Source organism: Theropithecus gelada, chromosome 20 (genome assembly GCF_003255815.1).
Source record: "Theropithecus gelada isolate Dixy chromosome 20, Tgel_1.0, whole genome shotgun sequence".
In the NCBI taxonomy this organism is placed as follows: Eukaryota; Metazoa; Chordata; class Mammalia; order Primates; family Cercopithecidae; genus Theropithecus; species Theropithecus gelada.
This window is the reverse complement of record NC_037688.1, coordinates 35,525,706-35,542,732: the sequence shown is the minus strand read 5'-3', so window position 1 is coordinate 35,542,732 and position 17,027 is coordinate 35,525,706. Positions and strand designations below refer to the sequence as shown.

At 44.5% G+C, this 17,027-nt stretch overlaps 1 protein-coding gene across 2 annotated transcripts in view; it reads right to left on the bottom strand.

Annotated features, from left to right (window-relative positions):
- VAT1L (vesicle amine transport 1 like) overlaps positions 1-17,027 on the bottom strand; it is a 202,636-nt gene that overhangs the window by 124,959 nt on the left and 60,650 nt on the right. For both annotated transcript variants that reach the window (XM_025370417.1, XM_025370415.1), the window contains exon 4: positions 5,583-5,725. In XM_025370417.1, coding sequence (XP_025226202.1) covers positions 5,583-5,725 — 143 coding nt within the window. The remainder of the gene's footprint in view (positions 1-5,582; positions 5,726-17,027) is intronic.

The window sequence follows — 17,027 nt, the reverse complement described above, 5'->3', positions numbered from 1 at the left end:
GTTCTTCAGGCTTCCATTTAGGCATTGCTCACCTGTGCCCCCACACTGCTCTGTACTTCCCTATCAGCTGTCAACCCCATCAAGACGATCAGGGGGATTTGCTTGTTTTGCTCACCACTGTATTTTCATAGTCTGTTTGTAGGCATCGCTAATATAGATGGTCCTCCATTTACAATGGCCTCACTTAATATTTTTTCAACTTTGTGATGTACCCATACAACTGTTCAGTTTCTCACTTTCAGTACAGTATTTCGCAAGCATTAAGAACCCTGAGTTGTATATACCTGACTGCACACAACTCGAGGTTTTCAACACTTTATTGTGAAATAGGCTTTGTGTTAGATTATTTTGCCCAACTGTAGGCTAATGTAAATTTAGGGTAGACTAAGCTAAGCTATGATATTCAGTAGGTTAGGTGTATTAAATACATTTTTGACTCATGATATATTTTAAACTTATGATGAGTTTACAAGGATGTAACGCCATTGTAAGTTGAGAAGCATCTGTACAGGAATAAATGAAAAAACAAAAGGTCTGAAATAATAATGTGTACCCATTTCCCACCCAATGAAGTTTTAAAATGTTGTGTATTGTGGGTTTTCTTTTCTTTCTTTCTTTCTTTTTTTTTTTTTCTATTAAGATAGTCTCTCTCTGTCGCCCAGGTTGGAGTGCAGTGGCATAATCTTGGCTCACTGCAGCCTCCACCTCCTGGGTCCAAGCAATTCTCCTGCCTCAGTCACCTGAGTAGCTGGGATTACAGGCATGCACCACCACACCCGGCTAAGTTTTGTATTTTTAGTAGAGACGGGGTTTCACCATGTTGGCCAGGCTGGTCTTGAACTGCTGACCTCAAGTGATCTTCCTGCCTCGGCCTCCCTAAAGTCCTGGATTTACAGGCATGAGCCACTTAAGCCCGGACTTAAATATATTTTTGACTCATGATATTGTAAGCTTCTGATGGGTTTACAGGGATGTAACTCCATTGTAAATCGAGAAGCATCTCTACATGAATGAATGGATGAATGAATGAACAAATGGTCTGAAATAATACTGTATACCCATTTCTACCCAACAAAGTTTTAAAATGTTGTTTAATTTTTTTTTAAAGGCAGGTTTTTTCAATAGCTTTGAGATATAATTGACATACAATAAACTATACATATTTAAAGTGTATAATTTGATGAGAGATGAAATATGTTCACACCTGTGAAACCCTCACCACCATCCATGTAATGAACATATCCTTCACACCCAAAAGTTGCCTTGAGTCCTCTTGTAAACCAAGAGGAGTTTTGCAGAATAGAAAGCTGAGAGAATCACACATCTCCAAGGCCAAATCTAGTCCTACCTCTCAATTTCCTTATCTGTAAAATGAGGAATGTTCACCTTGCAGGGTTGTCTCAAGTGCACATAAAATGGTCTAATTGAACTCGTAGCAGGACGGCAGGAGATCAACAAAGCGTGGCTATTATTATCTGCCCTGTTCTGTCCGAGATTCCCTTGTGTGGATTCTCTCACGCTTCCCTCCACCTACTGAAATCGATCGCAACCTTCAAGTGCACCTGAGGGGCTGTCCATCTTGACATGCTCTCTCTGATCTTTCTCTTTTCCTTATTTCTAAAGCCCTTGCAGTTAGGTACACACAACTCAAGGTTTCTAACGCTTTGGCTTGGTTTCACTCATAATCATCTCTCTCCTCCTAAAGAGAGAGAAAGTAACTGATGTAAAGGTTAGGTCTGTATCATAAATATGTTTTTTTTTCTATTCCCTTTATAACACCTGCCTTAAGGCTGAGAATGTGTTCAAAGGAGGCTTCCCGATTCACCTGCTTATACAAGAGTTTTCATCTCCAGAAATTTTATCTTTTTATTTTTTTCTGCTTCATTGTACACATAATAGTGTAACAATATCTGTGATCAAAAAATAAAGAGAAATCACTCTGCATTCCACTCCTATTGCATGTTGGCAGTTGGATATTTTCCCTTTCCTTTCATTTTAGGTCTACATGCACCGAGAATTTGTACAAGGCTGTGATCACAGAGTAGACGGAATTTGGCATTCTGCTTTTTTCACTCAATGTGCTACCATGGGCATCTTTTTCATTTTGTGGCTATCTTCATAATTATCATTTTTTAAGGGACTGCACAATACTCAAGTATGTGGGTGTAGCATAATCGACTGAACTGTTTCCCTTCTGTTGATTGTGGAGGCTGGTTCTGAATTTTCACTATTGCAGACAATGCTGTAATTCACTCTGTCAACATGTGCTGAGCACTTACAATGAAGCAGAAGCAGTGTTTGGCTCTGTAGCAGGCAGCCTTGTACCTGTAGCTTTGCTCTTCTTATTTCCTGAGTGTAGGTTTGCTGGGATGGAGGGTCATGTAAACGTATTTGTAACTTCCTGGGCAGTCTGAGTGTAATCCCAAGGTCTCTATTTAAAAACACAATGAATTGTGGGAAGTCACCTTTGAAGGAAGGTGAGGGTGAGGTGGGTCTCAAATGCCTTCTGTTCCTCTGACATTAGCAGACACCAGTGATTTGGGGGCTAAGAGAGTAGATCTAGGACAGTGGGAAGATGAGAGGATGGGAAGGATGTGGAGGAAATGGGGCAGGCAGGAGTTCTCTGGTTACGGGCTATTAGTTTTTCAGAAGAGATGCCATCTCCCTTCTCTTCCCACTCCCCACATCCTGCCAGCTGCACTGGCCTCCTTTCAGGTTCATAAGTTCAGCAAGCTTTTCCCGATGTGGGACCCTAGCCCATGGCATCCCTGCTAGTCAGAAATGTTCTTCCTTTGGCCAACTTCTCACCCCTCAACTCTCAGCCAAAATCCCACTCTATGATTGACAGTGTTTCTGATTTCTCCATCAGTAAGTATTCGCGAGCACCTTGCATTTCACTACCAGAGCACATGTCGAAAATGTGAATCAGTTATTTCTCTTTATGGTTTTATTTTTTGTCCCCTCTCCTTCCATTAAGACTACATTCCACAAGGACAGTGACTCTCAAGGTGGTATTGCTGGATCTCTGGCCTGGCACAGTCTCCAGGCCATCACAGACACAAAGCACAGATGTATTAAGCAATTGTATGCATGCATACATGAAAGAATGCTTGCAAAAATATCACGTAAGGAAGTCAAAGAAAAAATGACTGAAGGGACAATGATAGTTCATTTTCCAGACCACAGCTTAAGAGACTTGAGTTAAAGATAGGAAGAACTGACCGGGTGTGGTGGCTCACGCCTGTAATCCCAGCACTTTGGAGGTGGGCGGATCACGAGGTCAGGAGATCGAGACCATCCTGGCTAACACAGTGAAACCCCATCTCTGCTAAAAATACAAAAAATTAGCCAGGCATGGTGGCGGGCGCCTGTAGTCCCAGCTATTCGGGAGGCTGAGGCAGGAGAATGGTGTGAACCCGGGAGGCAGAGCTTGCAGTGAGCGGAGACCGTACCACTGCACTCCAGCTTGGGAGACACAGCAAGGCTCTGTCTCAAAAGAAAAAAAACCTACCTGAGAGCTATGGAACTGGGCAAATGGATGTCCTCAGAATTAGTCTGTAGCCTCTAGATATCTGAGAAACAGAGGGTCAACTTCTAATATCTAGCTTTAAGCTTTCCTTTCACATCCTGCTGGAACTATTGGGACAACCTTAAATTATATGCAATGCTCTGCATTCAAAATTTAAAAATAAATCTGAAAACTCAGACCATCAGAACCCCCCCTTTTTAAGAAACTTCCCAAGTTTCACCAAATCTGTTCTAAAACTATCACCTCAAATAACTAGCTCTCCCATCCACTTGTCCTTCAGTTTTCCCAGCTTAATCTGTGATTTGAAGAAAATTGTTTCCTTTTTCAGACAGGCTTTTGCTGTCTGTCACCCATGCTGGAGTGCAGTGGCATGATAGCTCACTGCAACCTCTACCCCCAGGATCAAGCAATCCACCCACCTCAGCCTTCTGAGTAGCTTGAGACTACAGGCATGCATCACCATGCTCAGCTAAGTTTTGTATTTTTGGAGGGGGGTGCAGGTAGAGATGGGGCTTCACCATGTTGGCCAGGCTGGTCTCAAACTCCTGGGCTCAAGTGATCTGCCCTCCTTGACCTCCCAAAGTGCTGGGATTATAGGCATGAGCCACTGTGCCCAGCCTTGTTTCTTTATTATGATTCTATCTGGACTACGCAATACCTTTGTATGTAGCAATTTTGTGTTGGAAAATGAGAATGCCGAAACAATGGCTCTGGCCCAAATCTGAATCCTCTCAGGAGCTGTGAGTGGCATGGACCCTGAGAACAAGCCTGGAGCCCAGAGCAACAGCCAGAGTGAGACACACAAAATCATCTGAAACCATGATGGCAGCTGGGTCTCCATCTGATTCTCTGTGTTGACGCACATGTGGTCATGATCAATAACTTCAGAATCACAGGTTATAAACCACCATTCCCCCAGGTGACTGCAACAACCAGCACATGATCTTGCAGTCCCAGCCTCCCTCCTCCCATCTATCCCCTCGGCACCACCAGTGATTGTTCAAAACTCAAGTCAATCATAGCTCCACTTCAGTTTGTCAGTGGCTCTTGGTCACACCCAGGTTGGAGTCCACATTTGCTAGATTGGTGTACATGGTCTTTATGTGCATGATACCTGTCTCCTTGCTCAGCCTCACCTCATGCCCCTCCTTCCCTTTCCCGCCAGATGTCCCTGTGCCAATACCTATAATTAGATGAGATAACAAGACATCCCTGGACTTGCACCCCAGTAAGCCTTCTTGTAGTTGTCCCCGCCTCTGAGGCTCTTGAGTTCCTCAGTATGCATGCACAAGACTTTCCTTTCCCAGAGCAGCAGCCCCCTCCCTGCCCCTTTCTTCCTATGGGTAATTCTGGCTCATGCTTCACTCTTCAGAGAGGTGCTATCTGTACAGGAAAATCACGGGCTCCAAAGTTGAAATGCCTGACTTGACTCCAGGCTCCACCCTTTACTGCCAGTGCCAGGCCTTTCTGGGTGCACACAATGACAAGGTTTCTCAGTTTGCTTTCAGTAAGGCGTAGCCAATGACCTGAGCAGTAGTGCTAGACTATGAGAAGGGTGTGTGTTCTTTCTGGGACTGACCCAAAAAACCTCTTCATGACCCTTTGGTGCTCTGTGCCCATCTGTTGGCTAGAAGCTAAGGACCTTAAGACCCAAGACAAGAGGGGAACCATAAGATGAAAAGAGCCTGAGTCTCTGAATGCTCTTACAGAAGATCATCTACCAAATATCCACCTTAAGCTGTCATGTGAATGAATGAGAAATAAACTTCTATGCATTAAGATGGTCAAATAGGAGCTAGCGTAACTTTAATACATTAGCTTTGCAAGTTACTTAGCCGATTCGTTCCTTGGTGATAATGGGGTAAAGGGGATTAAATGAACTAATGCATTTGAAGTATTTGGCTCAGAGCTAATAATACTAAGCTCCCAATATACGTTTGTTATATATTACTATTATTATTATTATTATGATCCCTCCTTTAAATAAGTGCTACTGCTCTTTGAGAGCACAGCAAGGGCCAGCCTAGTGCTTTTTCAAAAGCAAATATCTTACCTTTTAACTTCTTGCACATAGTCTGCATTTCTGTCAAAGAGGTGGGTCACAGAGTCTTTGATTGCTTCATGCTTGAAAGTAGAGGCTGTTCCAAAGACAGTCACATTGGGGACAGTGGAACACAGCTGAGCCACAGCTTGACCCTGGAAGGAAAAGACAATAGCTATTGTCACACATAGGAGCCACCAGTGCATAGCCAATCTTGCTGGGTGTAGAGCAGGATTTCTCCATTTGCACTATTGATTTTTTTTTTTTTTTTAAAGCAATGGAGTCTCACTCTGTCACTCAGGCTGGAATGGAGTGAGCAATGGTGTGATCTCAGCTCACTGCAGCCTCTGCCTCCTGGGTTCTAGCCATTCTCCTGCCTCAGCCTCCCAAGTAGCTGGGACTACAGGCACATGCTGCCACACCCAGCTAATTTTTTTGTATTTTTCTTAGAGATGGGGTTTCACCGTGTTGCCCAGGCTGGTCTCAAACTCCTGAGCTCAGGCAATCCACCCAACTCAGCCTCCCAAACCTCAGCCTCTAAAACCAAGTGTTGTCTATTTCTGGTGTTCCATCTGCCATTTTAAGAAGGAATACTATTCTACCAGAGTCATCTGCGATGTTAATTTCTGCCTATTATCTTATTTTCCTGTCTTCATGCTGGCGGACTAAATCAGGTTGGCAGGTCAATTTATGGAAATGTTATCTTATCACCCATTGCAATTAAAGGAAACGTTGAGAAAATCGTAGAATGTCAGAGTTGGAAGATCATCCAATTACCCCCTCCCCATGACTGCTCTATAGACAAAGGAAAAGACATTCAGAAAGGTTAAGGTTACCCATTTTTTCAGAGGCAAACCTGCGATTCAAAGTAAGGTGTCCTGGTTTCCAGTTATTGCCATTTTCCATTGTGTTATGCCGTCTACTTATTTTGACATTTTAAGCTAAGCAGGCTCTAAAGTTCCTACCTAAATAGACATGTTGCTGGCACATCCCCTTGGAGGTCAACATTTCAGAATATGGGCATGAACCTGAGACTCTGGACAGGCTATAGTTTTCTGTCCAAAGAATAGCATTGATATTTGTTTAATTCTCCTGCCTTCTAGATTTTATAAAACAAAGAGAGGACTATGTTTTCTAGGGAGTGTAAATATCAGCAACCAATGCAGCAATTCTCTAAAATTTGCTGGCCTCAGAGATGTCACAGTTACAGCTCCATATGGACAGGGCTTGCTATGATAACCTTCTTAGTACTAGGACAGGAAATTACAATTAGTTCCAGTATCCCTGTATTCCCTTCTGCCCTCTGTCCTTAGGTAAAGAGGACGTACATTCATTCAACTATTTTTCAGATTTCTATTCTGTACTGCTTGCACGGTGCTATGGATGCCAGGGTGTCCAAAGTGATTGGCATGTGTAAATCTCCAGTCCCAAGCTGCCCACTGAGTCCTGGACTTGCATCTCTATCGTTTTGGCATTTGTCGGCACCTGGCTCTCCCATAAGCAACACATCACACTCAACTGATCCAAACCTAACTCGTGCCCATCTCTGAATGAATGAGTCAGTTTCCTAGTGCTGCTGTAACAAAGTTCTACAGACCCAGTGGCTTAAACATCAGAAATTCCTTTTCTCACAGTTCTGGAGGCACAAAGTCTAAAATCAAGGTATTGGCAGGGTTGGCTCCTTCTGAGGGCTGTGAGCGAAAGATCTATTCCAGGGCTTTCTTCTCGGCTTGTAGATGTGCCTCTTCTCCCTGCGTCTCTCCTCTCTGTCTTCCCTGTGCCTCTTCTCCCTGTGTCTCTCCACTCCGTCTTCCCTCTATGACGCTCTGTGTCTGAATTTCCCCTTCTCATAAGGACACCGGCCATATTGGATGAGGGCCCACTCCAATGACCTCAATGTAACTTATTTGCCTTTGTAAAGACCCTATCTCCAAATAAAGTGACGTTCTGAGGTGCTGGGGGTTAGGGCTTCAACATAAGAATTTGGAGTGGTGGGGGTGGGATGCAATTTAACGGGTAACACTCCTCTTACTGTGTTTCCTGCTTCAGTGGATGGACTGCACCATTCCCCAGTGCTAAAGCCAGGAATCTGGGCTGCATCGTGGCCTCCTCTTCCTCCCGCGCCCCCACCTCCCTATATTCAGCAACTGCGTTATCTCTTTATCCTCGACAGCTCTCATGACTGTCTCTTAGTCTGAGTGGTCACGCTTCTCACCCTGGACTATACCTGGCTGTTTCCAAGAGTCCTTCTGTGGTCAGAGTGACAGTTCTCAAATACAACACTGAACATGTCACTATTTATTTTGGACTTCCCAATGTCCATCACAGCTTTCAGAATAAAATGCACACCACCTAGTTTATCACACAAGGCTGGCCCCTATTATCTGACCCAGTCTTCCTCATTCACTTACTTCCTCCACTTTTCCAATCTCTACTCCCTAACACACACAGAACTTCAGCCACCACGACTAGCATTTGCCACGAGCATGGCATTATGCAGCCCTCAACCCTGGCATTCTCAGAATGACCTTTCATCTTACTTTTGTTTGTTATTACAGACAGGGTCTCACTCTGTCACCCAGGTTGCAGTGTAGTGACTCAATCATTGCTCACTGCAACCTTGAACTCCTGGGCTCAAGTGATCGTCCCATGTCAGCCTCTCCAGTAGCTAGGACTACAGGTACATGCCACCACACCCAAATAGTTTTTTTTTTTTTTTTTTTTTGAGACAGAGTTTCACTCTTGTTGCCCAGGCTGGAGTGCAGCAGTACAATCTCGGCTCACCACAACCTCCGCCTCCTGGGTTCAAGCAATTCTCCTGCCTCAGACTCCTGAGTAGCTAGGATTACAGGTATGCGCCACCATGCCTGGCTAATTTTGTATTTTTAGTAGAGACAGGGTTTCTCCATGTTGGTCAGGCTGGTCTCGAACTCCCGACCTCAGGTGATTTGCCTGCCTCGGCCTCCCAAGGTGCTGGGATTACAGGTGTGAGCCACTGCACCCAGCCTTTAAAAAAATTTTTTTTTTGTAAAGATGGGGTCTCAATATGTTACCCAGGCTGGTCTAGAATTCCTGGCCTCAAGTGATCCACCTATCTTGGTTTCCCAAAGCACTAGGATTACAGGCATGAGCCATTGTGCCCAGCCTCACCTTAGTTTACTGAGGAAGAAGCTGAGGTTTATAGAGGGTAGGTGCCTGCTCCAACACCACTAGAGTAACAGCTTGATCTGCTTCTCTACTGGCTGCCACACGTACCAGCTGAGCAACGTATTGGCACCACTGTTCACTCATCTAAAATATTTGTATAGCAATACTCTACACGGTCTATGTTTACTGTGAGATTACATGATGTAATGCATCCAAGTGCCTAGAACAATCAGTGCTCAATACATACTTGCTATCACTACTCCTAAGTCCTCTCTTACTATTTTTCTTGGTCTTACTATATTCGTAGTAGCCCCATATCCATTATCCTGCCATCAGATCCTGCAATGACTATGCTATTTTAGCATCAATGCCAGTTTCCCCACATGCTTTCCTCCTTCTTATTATGCCCTCCCTTCCTCTTTTTTCTTCCAATCAGAGCCATTCCCACTCAGGCATCTCCATCCCCAGGAATCCTTTCCAGCATGCCAGATAGAGTCGGTTGCCCTCTTTTGTGCCCCTGTTGACTTGTGGTTCCTTTCTCCCAAAGCGTGGCTACCACAGCCTCTGTGGCTTCTGCCTGCCCCATCTGTGAGCTCTGTGGGGACAGGGACTGTGTCTCCACTGGCCCTCTGCCTCTGTGCCCAAGGCAGAGCCTGACACACAGTAAATGTCTGGTAAAACTTGGTGGACAGATGCATGGGAAACTGGAGGAGTTGAGTGCATAGGGGCAGCCCTTCCCAATCGTTTTGCAGCCTTCATGTCCTTTAGTGTTGTAGAGTTGGACTAAAGCGTAGATTTAATTAACCTATGCAGGTTCTGACTCAAGCAGAACTTCACTATTTCTATTTTAAAGAAAAACATGCACATGGTAAAAAAAAAAAAAAAAGAGAGAGAGATAATATAGGTATTCCAGATCACTTATGTACTTATATAATATGTAATAGATAATAAATATACAATTACTTATAACTAGAATAGTGTACAATTAATATATATAGCCATGATGTGTATATGTATAATATATACTATGTATTTAATATAGAAATAGAATTACTAATAACACAATTAAAATTAGTATGCTATATAAGTATTATGCATAATATATAATAATCTATACTATTACCTAAAGATTAATGGATGGAAAACATAAATTCATCACATGTCTACTTGCAGCCTTTCTGTTCTCCATCACCTGTCTTAGGCAATGAGAGGCCCTGACAACATCTTCAGTAAATGTTAAATAACACTCCGCATTCTGTATTTAAGCGGAAAAGTGCCTTCCCACACATTTATAGAAAATCTGTGTCCTCCCTTCCCCAACTCCTGAGGTGAATGCAGGATCAGCAGCTCATTTATCCTCTTTTCTCCTACGTGCCTAGCAAATAGCATGGACTCAATAAACATTTGTGGAAGACAGAATGAACTTTCAATAAAAAGGACCTTGCAATTTACCTCCAGAACCAGAACACAAAATGAACAAGACAATCCATTCTCCCCGTCGCGGCAGTAAATGATGATTTGCATGCACTTGTTTTTAATGGATTTTCCTTCCTTCTTTCGAACGTAAGAATTCTGCACCACATCTGCCCTTCTCTTCCCTATGGCTAACAATAGAGCATTAATAGCAGCTGCGGCTTCTTTTGTCCCACCATGGGGCAGATACTGTACTAAAGTGCTTCGTTAAATCCTTAAACCACCTTTAGTGTAAGTATTTTTGTCTTCTTTTCATATCTAAACATGGGGACTCAGAGAGAAAAAGAAAGTTGGCCAAGGTTACCTGGCTTGTGAATGATAAAGCTGGGAATCAAATCCAGGTATCCCTGACTTCAAGGCCACTCTGCTATTAATCTTCTTATCTGTGCAGCTAAGCACTCAAGTTGCCATCTTAGAGACAACTGCGGGTCTTTGCCATCAATTGCTCTTCGGATGACTTTGTCTCAGGTTCATATGGGCGAAGAGATTTTTAACCAGATGTTAATCAACTCAATCCTTATTGCAGAGCTGCTGGAGTCTCCTTAAGCAGAGCACAGGCAGCAGGGAATCCAGGGACTGTGGTAACAAGGGAGCTGATTTCGGTCCCTGAAACATGACCCTGATCAACAGACTAGCCATTTAAAGCAAGATCATATTCCAGCAAAGCTAAGCATGTAAATGAATGATTAGAGGACTGAATCCATCTCTTTAAAGGCTTCCTACACTGCCTGGTACATATTAAGCACTGAGTAAGTAGCAGTTTTTAGCTATAACAGTTTTGGGACTGGGATGGGGCCCAGCTGAAATTCTTTTTACCCACTAAGTAGGAACGTAGGCTAGATGATCCTACCAGTGCACTGAGATTCAGGATTTAGCATCAGAAACTCGACTGAGTAAGGACAGAGAATGGATGGCTTAGGAAAGTCTCTGTAATGTAAACACCGTCTACTCCTTCAGCCTTGTTTCTTACCATATTCCAGAACTCTACCTTGACCACAGGGAGAAACGATCAGTTCTTCCTAAGTGCCACCCCCTCTTTCACTGCAGGATCTTTGCACATACAGTCCCCACTGCTTGGAATCCTCTTTCCTGTCTTTTCTCCCAGTTTATTCCTTGTATCCTTTGAATCTCAGCCTCTGTTACTTCATTGAGTCATTCATTCCATCACTACAGTGCTTTTTTTTTTTTTTTCTTTTTTTTATGGAGTCTTGTTTTGTTGTCCAGGCTGGAGTGCAATGGCACAATCTCAGCTCACTGCAACCTCTGCCTCCCGGGTTCAAGTGATTCTCCTGCCTCAGTCTCCTGAGTAGCTAGGATTACAGGCGCCCGCCACCATGCCCGGCTAATTTTTGTATTTTCAGTAGAAATGGGGTTTCACCGTGTTAGCCAGGATGGTCTCAATCTCTTGACCTCGTGATCTGCCCGCCTCGGCTTCCCAAAGTGCTGGGATTACAGGAGTGACTACAGTGCTGTTTAATGAGCATCTCTACTGGATCAAACATTATCGAAGGCACCAGAAATATAAACAAGTTATTTATATATATGGTCCCTGTCTTGGAACTTGCATTGTAATGAAGATGACAGATATTAATAAAATAAATAAACCACTAAAAGTACAATTATACACCTAAACCATGAGAATGAGAGCACCAATTCCACTGAACCACTAGCAAAAGACCACATTGGTGTGCTATGTTTTTGCACATATGTAGACAATGAGGGGCATGCATTGAAGTGGAGTGTGTGGGCATGTCAGGGGAGATAGATAAGGAAAAGGAAAGGACTCACCTGTGGTCAAGTTTCTCAAATGGGTTGTGTGACTAGGGGCAAACTCATAATCTCTCTGTGCCTTGGTTTCCCTTTTTCTTTTTTTGAGATGGAGTCTCACTCTGTCGCCTAGGCTGGAGTGCAGTGGCATGATCTCAGCTCACTGCAACCTCTGCTTCCCCGGTTCAAGCGATTCTCCTGCCTCACTCTCCTGAGTAGGTGGGACTACAGGCACACACCACCATGACCAGCTGATTTTTGTATTTTTATTAGAGACGGGGTTTCACCATATTGGCCAGGTTGGTCTCGAACTCCTGACTCGTGATCTGCAGGCGTGAGACACCACGCCCAGCCGGTTTCACATTTTTAAAATGGGAACTTGGACTTAATGATCTCTATGGTCTCTTCAGTTCTAAGATTTCTTGATCCCATTGACTAGTTATTTAGCTGGGCCAAAAGCAGTCTATTTGGAGAAATCTCCCAAAAAGTATGAAAGTTGAGTCACTATCTCAAGTTTGATGAAAATGGAACTTTCTATTACTAACTTGACCATTTTCAAGATCATCTTACAAACAGAATTTTGTATATCTCTTCTAAAAGTTGTTTTCGCTAAACAGCTCATGAAAACCACAGATGATTAATGTAGTCAAAGAATGGAAATGAATGAGCAGAATGAATTTGTGAATGTTGTGAGAGGAGACCTGGAGGGGATGGTGAGGTAAGATTTTCTTCTTCCAAAGATTGTCACTTTATTTTTCCATTTTCATCAACGCATGGAGGTACTTAGATGAGCAAAAATAACTGAAAATTATCACAAAATCAAGTCCATTGGATGCATGAGCCATAGTTACGTTTTTCTTACGACAATACAAGCTCCCACATTGAGGTTTAGACACAGAGTCAGAAACATTTTTTTCAGATCACGCTGTCATTTGTCTCCTCAACAATTCAGGGACTCAATTGTTGTAAAAAGAAATTCAAACCCCACTGTGTGGGCTGATCCATGTGACCTGCCACCGAAGGCAGCAAAGACTATTCTATGTTCTCACCAACAATGCTTCAAGCGTCAGTCAGTTTTTCTTTGTCTTTGTTTGTCACTGCAAAGCTGTTGACCTACACGTGACATGTGCTGTGACACACAGGTGCTGAGAATTTCAACAGCAGGAAGTTACAGGGGTGAACGGCTGAGATAGGATAGAGGGAAGAAAAATGGAAAAGAGTGGGACAGCCATTTTTCAATAGATCAAAATATAAGTATGGACAATTTTTTTTTTTTTGAGACAGTCTCGCTCTCTTGCCCAGGCTGGAGTGCACTGGTGCGATCTTGGTTCACTGCAACCTCCACCTTCCGGGTTCAAGTGATTTTCCTGCCTCAGCCGCTTGAGCAGCGGGGACTACAGGCGCATGCCACCGTGCCTGGCTACTTTTTGTATTTTTAGTAAAGACGGGGTTTCACCTTGCTGGCCAAGCTGGTCTCGAAATCCTGACCTCGTGATCTGCCCTCCTTGGCCTCCCAAAGTGCTAGGATTACAGGTGTGAGTCATGGCGCCCAGCCTAATTATTTTTAATCCCCAAAAGAAGTAGACATATTCTTTGGGAAGACTTGGTGGACGGTGTCTTATTTTTTTCTCTCTTATTCATTGTACGGATCCGTGCTTCTCAGTGTGTGGTGCCAGAGCCGGCAGCCTCAACATCACATGGGGACTTGCTGTAATGCAGATTCCCAGGCTCTACCCCAGACGTATGGAATCAGAAACTCCCAGGATGGGGCCCTGCAGCCTGAGTTTGGACAGGCCCTCTAGGGGATTCTGCTGCAGCTCAAGCTGAGAACCACTGACGTAAATCATTACGGTAAATCATTGGCACATTCCCTGTGATTTAGAGGAGAAAGGTCCCATGATGCTCAGAATATCTGACAATCAGATATTTTATTTAAAAGCTGGATGCAGCCTGACTATTCGTATATAATTACACATTCCCTGGAGAATCCTAACGTGCTGATGGCGCTGAGATGCACTGCTCTATAAAGGCATCCTTCTTCTAATGTGCTCAATTATGGCATTGTAACAATCCACTTCCTCTTTTCCTGGTTGAGGCTGACATCAGAGTCTATGGGTTTAGCGTGTGGGATCCTGTAGATCAGGGCGTGAGCATCACAGTCTTCTGTGATCAGAGAAGCAGGAAGAGAAAATCAGCCCTCATCCCCATTAGCAGGGTCTGAGGCTTTTGATGCTTGGCCACGGTGCACCGGGTTTTCCTAGCCTGTCACAGCTCTGCTCCAGCAAGTGACTGCAAAGATGACAATGTAAACCTTTTCCTCTGGTTAGACTGCTCTCAGCTCATTGCAAAGGTACTGGATTAAGAAGCAAGTGAGGCAAAGTGGTGAAGCATATAGGTTGATTCATTCAACTCCAGCTGCACAGAGCTTACTGTGTACCTGGCAGGGCTCAACATACCCTATAAATAGCTCATTCGATCCTCATCATAACCTTCATGAGGTAGGTACTAATTCATCCTCATTTCCTAGATAGAAGAACTGAAGCACAGGGAAGTTAGATAACAGCCTAAAGTCACAAAGCAATACCAGGGAGAAGATCCGAATCCAAGTAGTCTGGCTCCAGCTTCCACAGTTTAACCACTGCCCTATGCAACAGGACAGTTGTGGGTCTGCAGGCTAAAAGGAGAGAAGGAAGGGGAACCACCTCTTCCTGGTAAGTTACGTTTTGTCAAGCACTATGCTGGGTACTTTACACACATCCCATTCTATCCAGCCAACATCATATTGCCATCTGGAAGAAAGGCTCAGAAAGAGCAAGGGGATTTACTCAGAGTAATCTTGCCAGGATCATTGGAAACCGAGGCTCAGAAAGTCTAAGTACGAGCAACTGCAAGTGATGAGGTTTAAATGCAAGCCTCCTTATTGCTGACCCCAAGTTCTTTGTGCTTTGTTACCAACATCTAAGGCAATGAAACAGAAAATGTAATGATGCAGAGGTTGCGTACCGAGGTAAACCTTCTGGCTCTCATACCTGAGTCAGTCCGGGGCTCTCATTACCTGGTTGATCTCGGGCAAGGTGAGCCTAGCTGAGTCTCAGATTCCTCCTCTTTAGATGGAGGATGATAATGGCTACTCCATAAGGCCAGGTGTGGGTCAGTGTGGGTAACACATGTGATGTGTTCACCTGGGGATGGCCCAGAGCGGTTGCTCAATAAGCTGGTTTCATCCCCTTTGTCCTCCAAGACCACCTCTTCTGGGAAGCCTTCCCAGAGTTTCCCAGAAGAGTTCATCTATTTCTGCTTTGTCCCAGACTCATACATGTCACCACCCAACCATCCTTTACTCTGTACCCTAATTCTCCTCTCCTGTTTGCTTCTGTTCTCTAGTTTTTTGCCCTCCCCTCTCCTCCCTTTCTTCTCCTCCCTTCTCTTCTCTGTCTCTCTCTTCTTTAAAAATTTCTTTCATATCTCCCATTAGGCTGTAAACTCCTTGTATTAGTCTGTTCTCACGCTGCTAATAAAGATATCCCTTAGACTGGGTAATTTACGAAGGAAAGAGGTTTAATTGACTCACAGTTCTACATGGCTGGGGAGGTCTCACAATCATGGCAGAAGGCAAAGGAGGAGCAAAGGCATGTCTTACATGGCGGCAGGCAAGACAGTGTTTGCAGGGGAACTCCCTTATATAAAACCATCAGCTCTCGTGAGACTTATTCACTAGCATGAGAACAACACAGGAAAGACCCAACCCCATGATTCAATTACCTCCCACTGGGTCCCTCCCACGACACGTGGGGATTATGGGAGCTACAGTTCAAGATGAGATTTGGGTGTGTACACAGCCAAATCATTACTCCTTCAGGAAAGGACCACATTTTACTGCCTTTATATCCACAGCATTTATCTACTGCATAGGTCTCAGTAACTGCAGGAGAATGGAGGAAACTACAGAAGAGTCAGAAGTGTGAGCAAAGACAAAAGCAATCAAAAGGACCCACAATGTAGATCAGAGGGCAACTGAGGGCTAGGGCGGAGGATGTGTGTCCTTTCTAGGAAACTGGAGGCTTGGAAGGAAGGTTCAGTGGCTGCACAGTCACCTCCCTTCCTTTATCCCTTGGTTGGAAGTGGACGAGGTCTGCCCACTGAGATACAACCTGTTGGTAGCACCGTTACAACTTTACATCAGTGATGGGGGAGATTTATGTGCACGCCAAGGGCAAATATTTTGTTGTTTTGGTTTTCAACCACGCACATGGAGTGGGGAGAAGGGTAAGATGAGGGTGACAATGGAGGGAGAAACATAGGAAGAATGTTGGGATAAAACAGATGTGGGTATAGAAATACATTCCACAAAGAGCCACCAGAGCTGGACTGTAGCGCTGGCTCTCCCTAGGGCAGTTTGCAGATGCTTCCTGAGCTGGACTGAGTGAACTTGGACCTGTCCCTCCCTTTGCTGCTCCCACCCCACACCCACCTGCAAGCAGAAGCCTGCTTCCAAGATTCAGGTCACCTGTGGGGACAGAAGGATGTGTTCACGAAGGGATTTGGCAACAATGACTCCCACTCTGCACATAAACTCGGCTGCCAGCCAGTGCCTAAGATGCTTGATCAGGAAACCCCTCAGCTGGGTTTCCTGACACCCAGTCCTCATGGAGCACAGCAGGCAGCTTCAGGATCAAGGGTGGGAGGGAGGTGACTTTTGCTTTCCCAAAGCTTCTCCTAGGAGGTGGCTCCATGAGCCCGGGCCTATGGGATGACGCATCAGTGATAGCCCCTCCTCTGCTCTAGCCGAGAGGGAGGTCAGTCCACTTTCGGACTGTTGACTTTTTGAGGGTCAAGCCAGCACAGTTTTGTTGTTTGAGCAATAAGGACGGGCAGCCCCGAGATAGGGAGTGGGAGAGGAGCACTAATATGGCCCTGGAGGAAGAGACTGTGGGAGACCCCTGCTTTCAGAACAAGACCCAAAGCAAGCTGGCTCTGAAGAGAACCTTGAACACGCAGGAGCAGAAAACCTGAGTTCTGATCCTGCTCTTGCCATTTCAGGGCTTTGTAGCTTACGTCCCTCAGATGTAC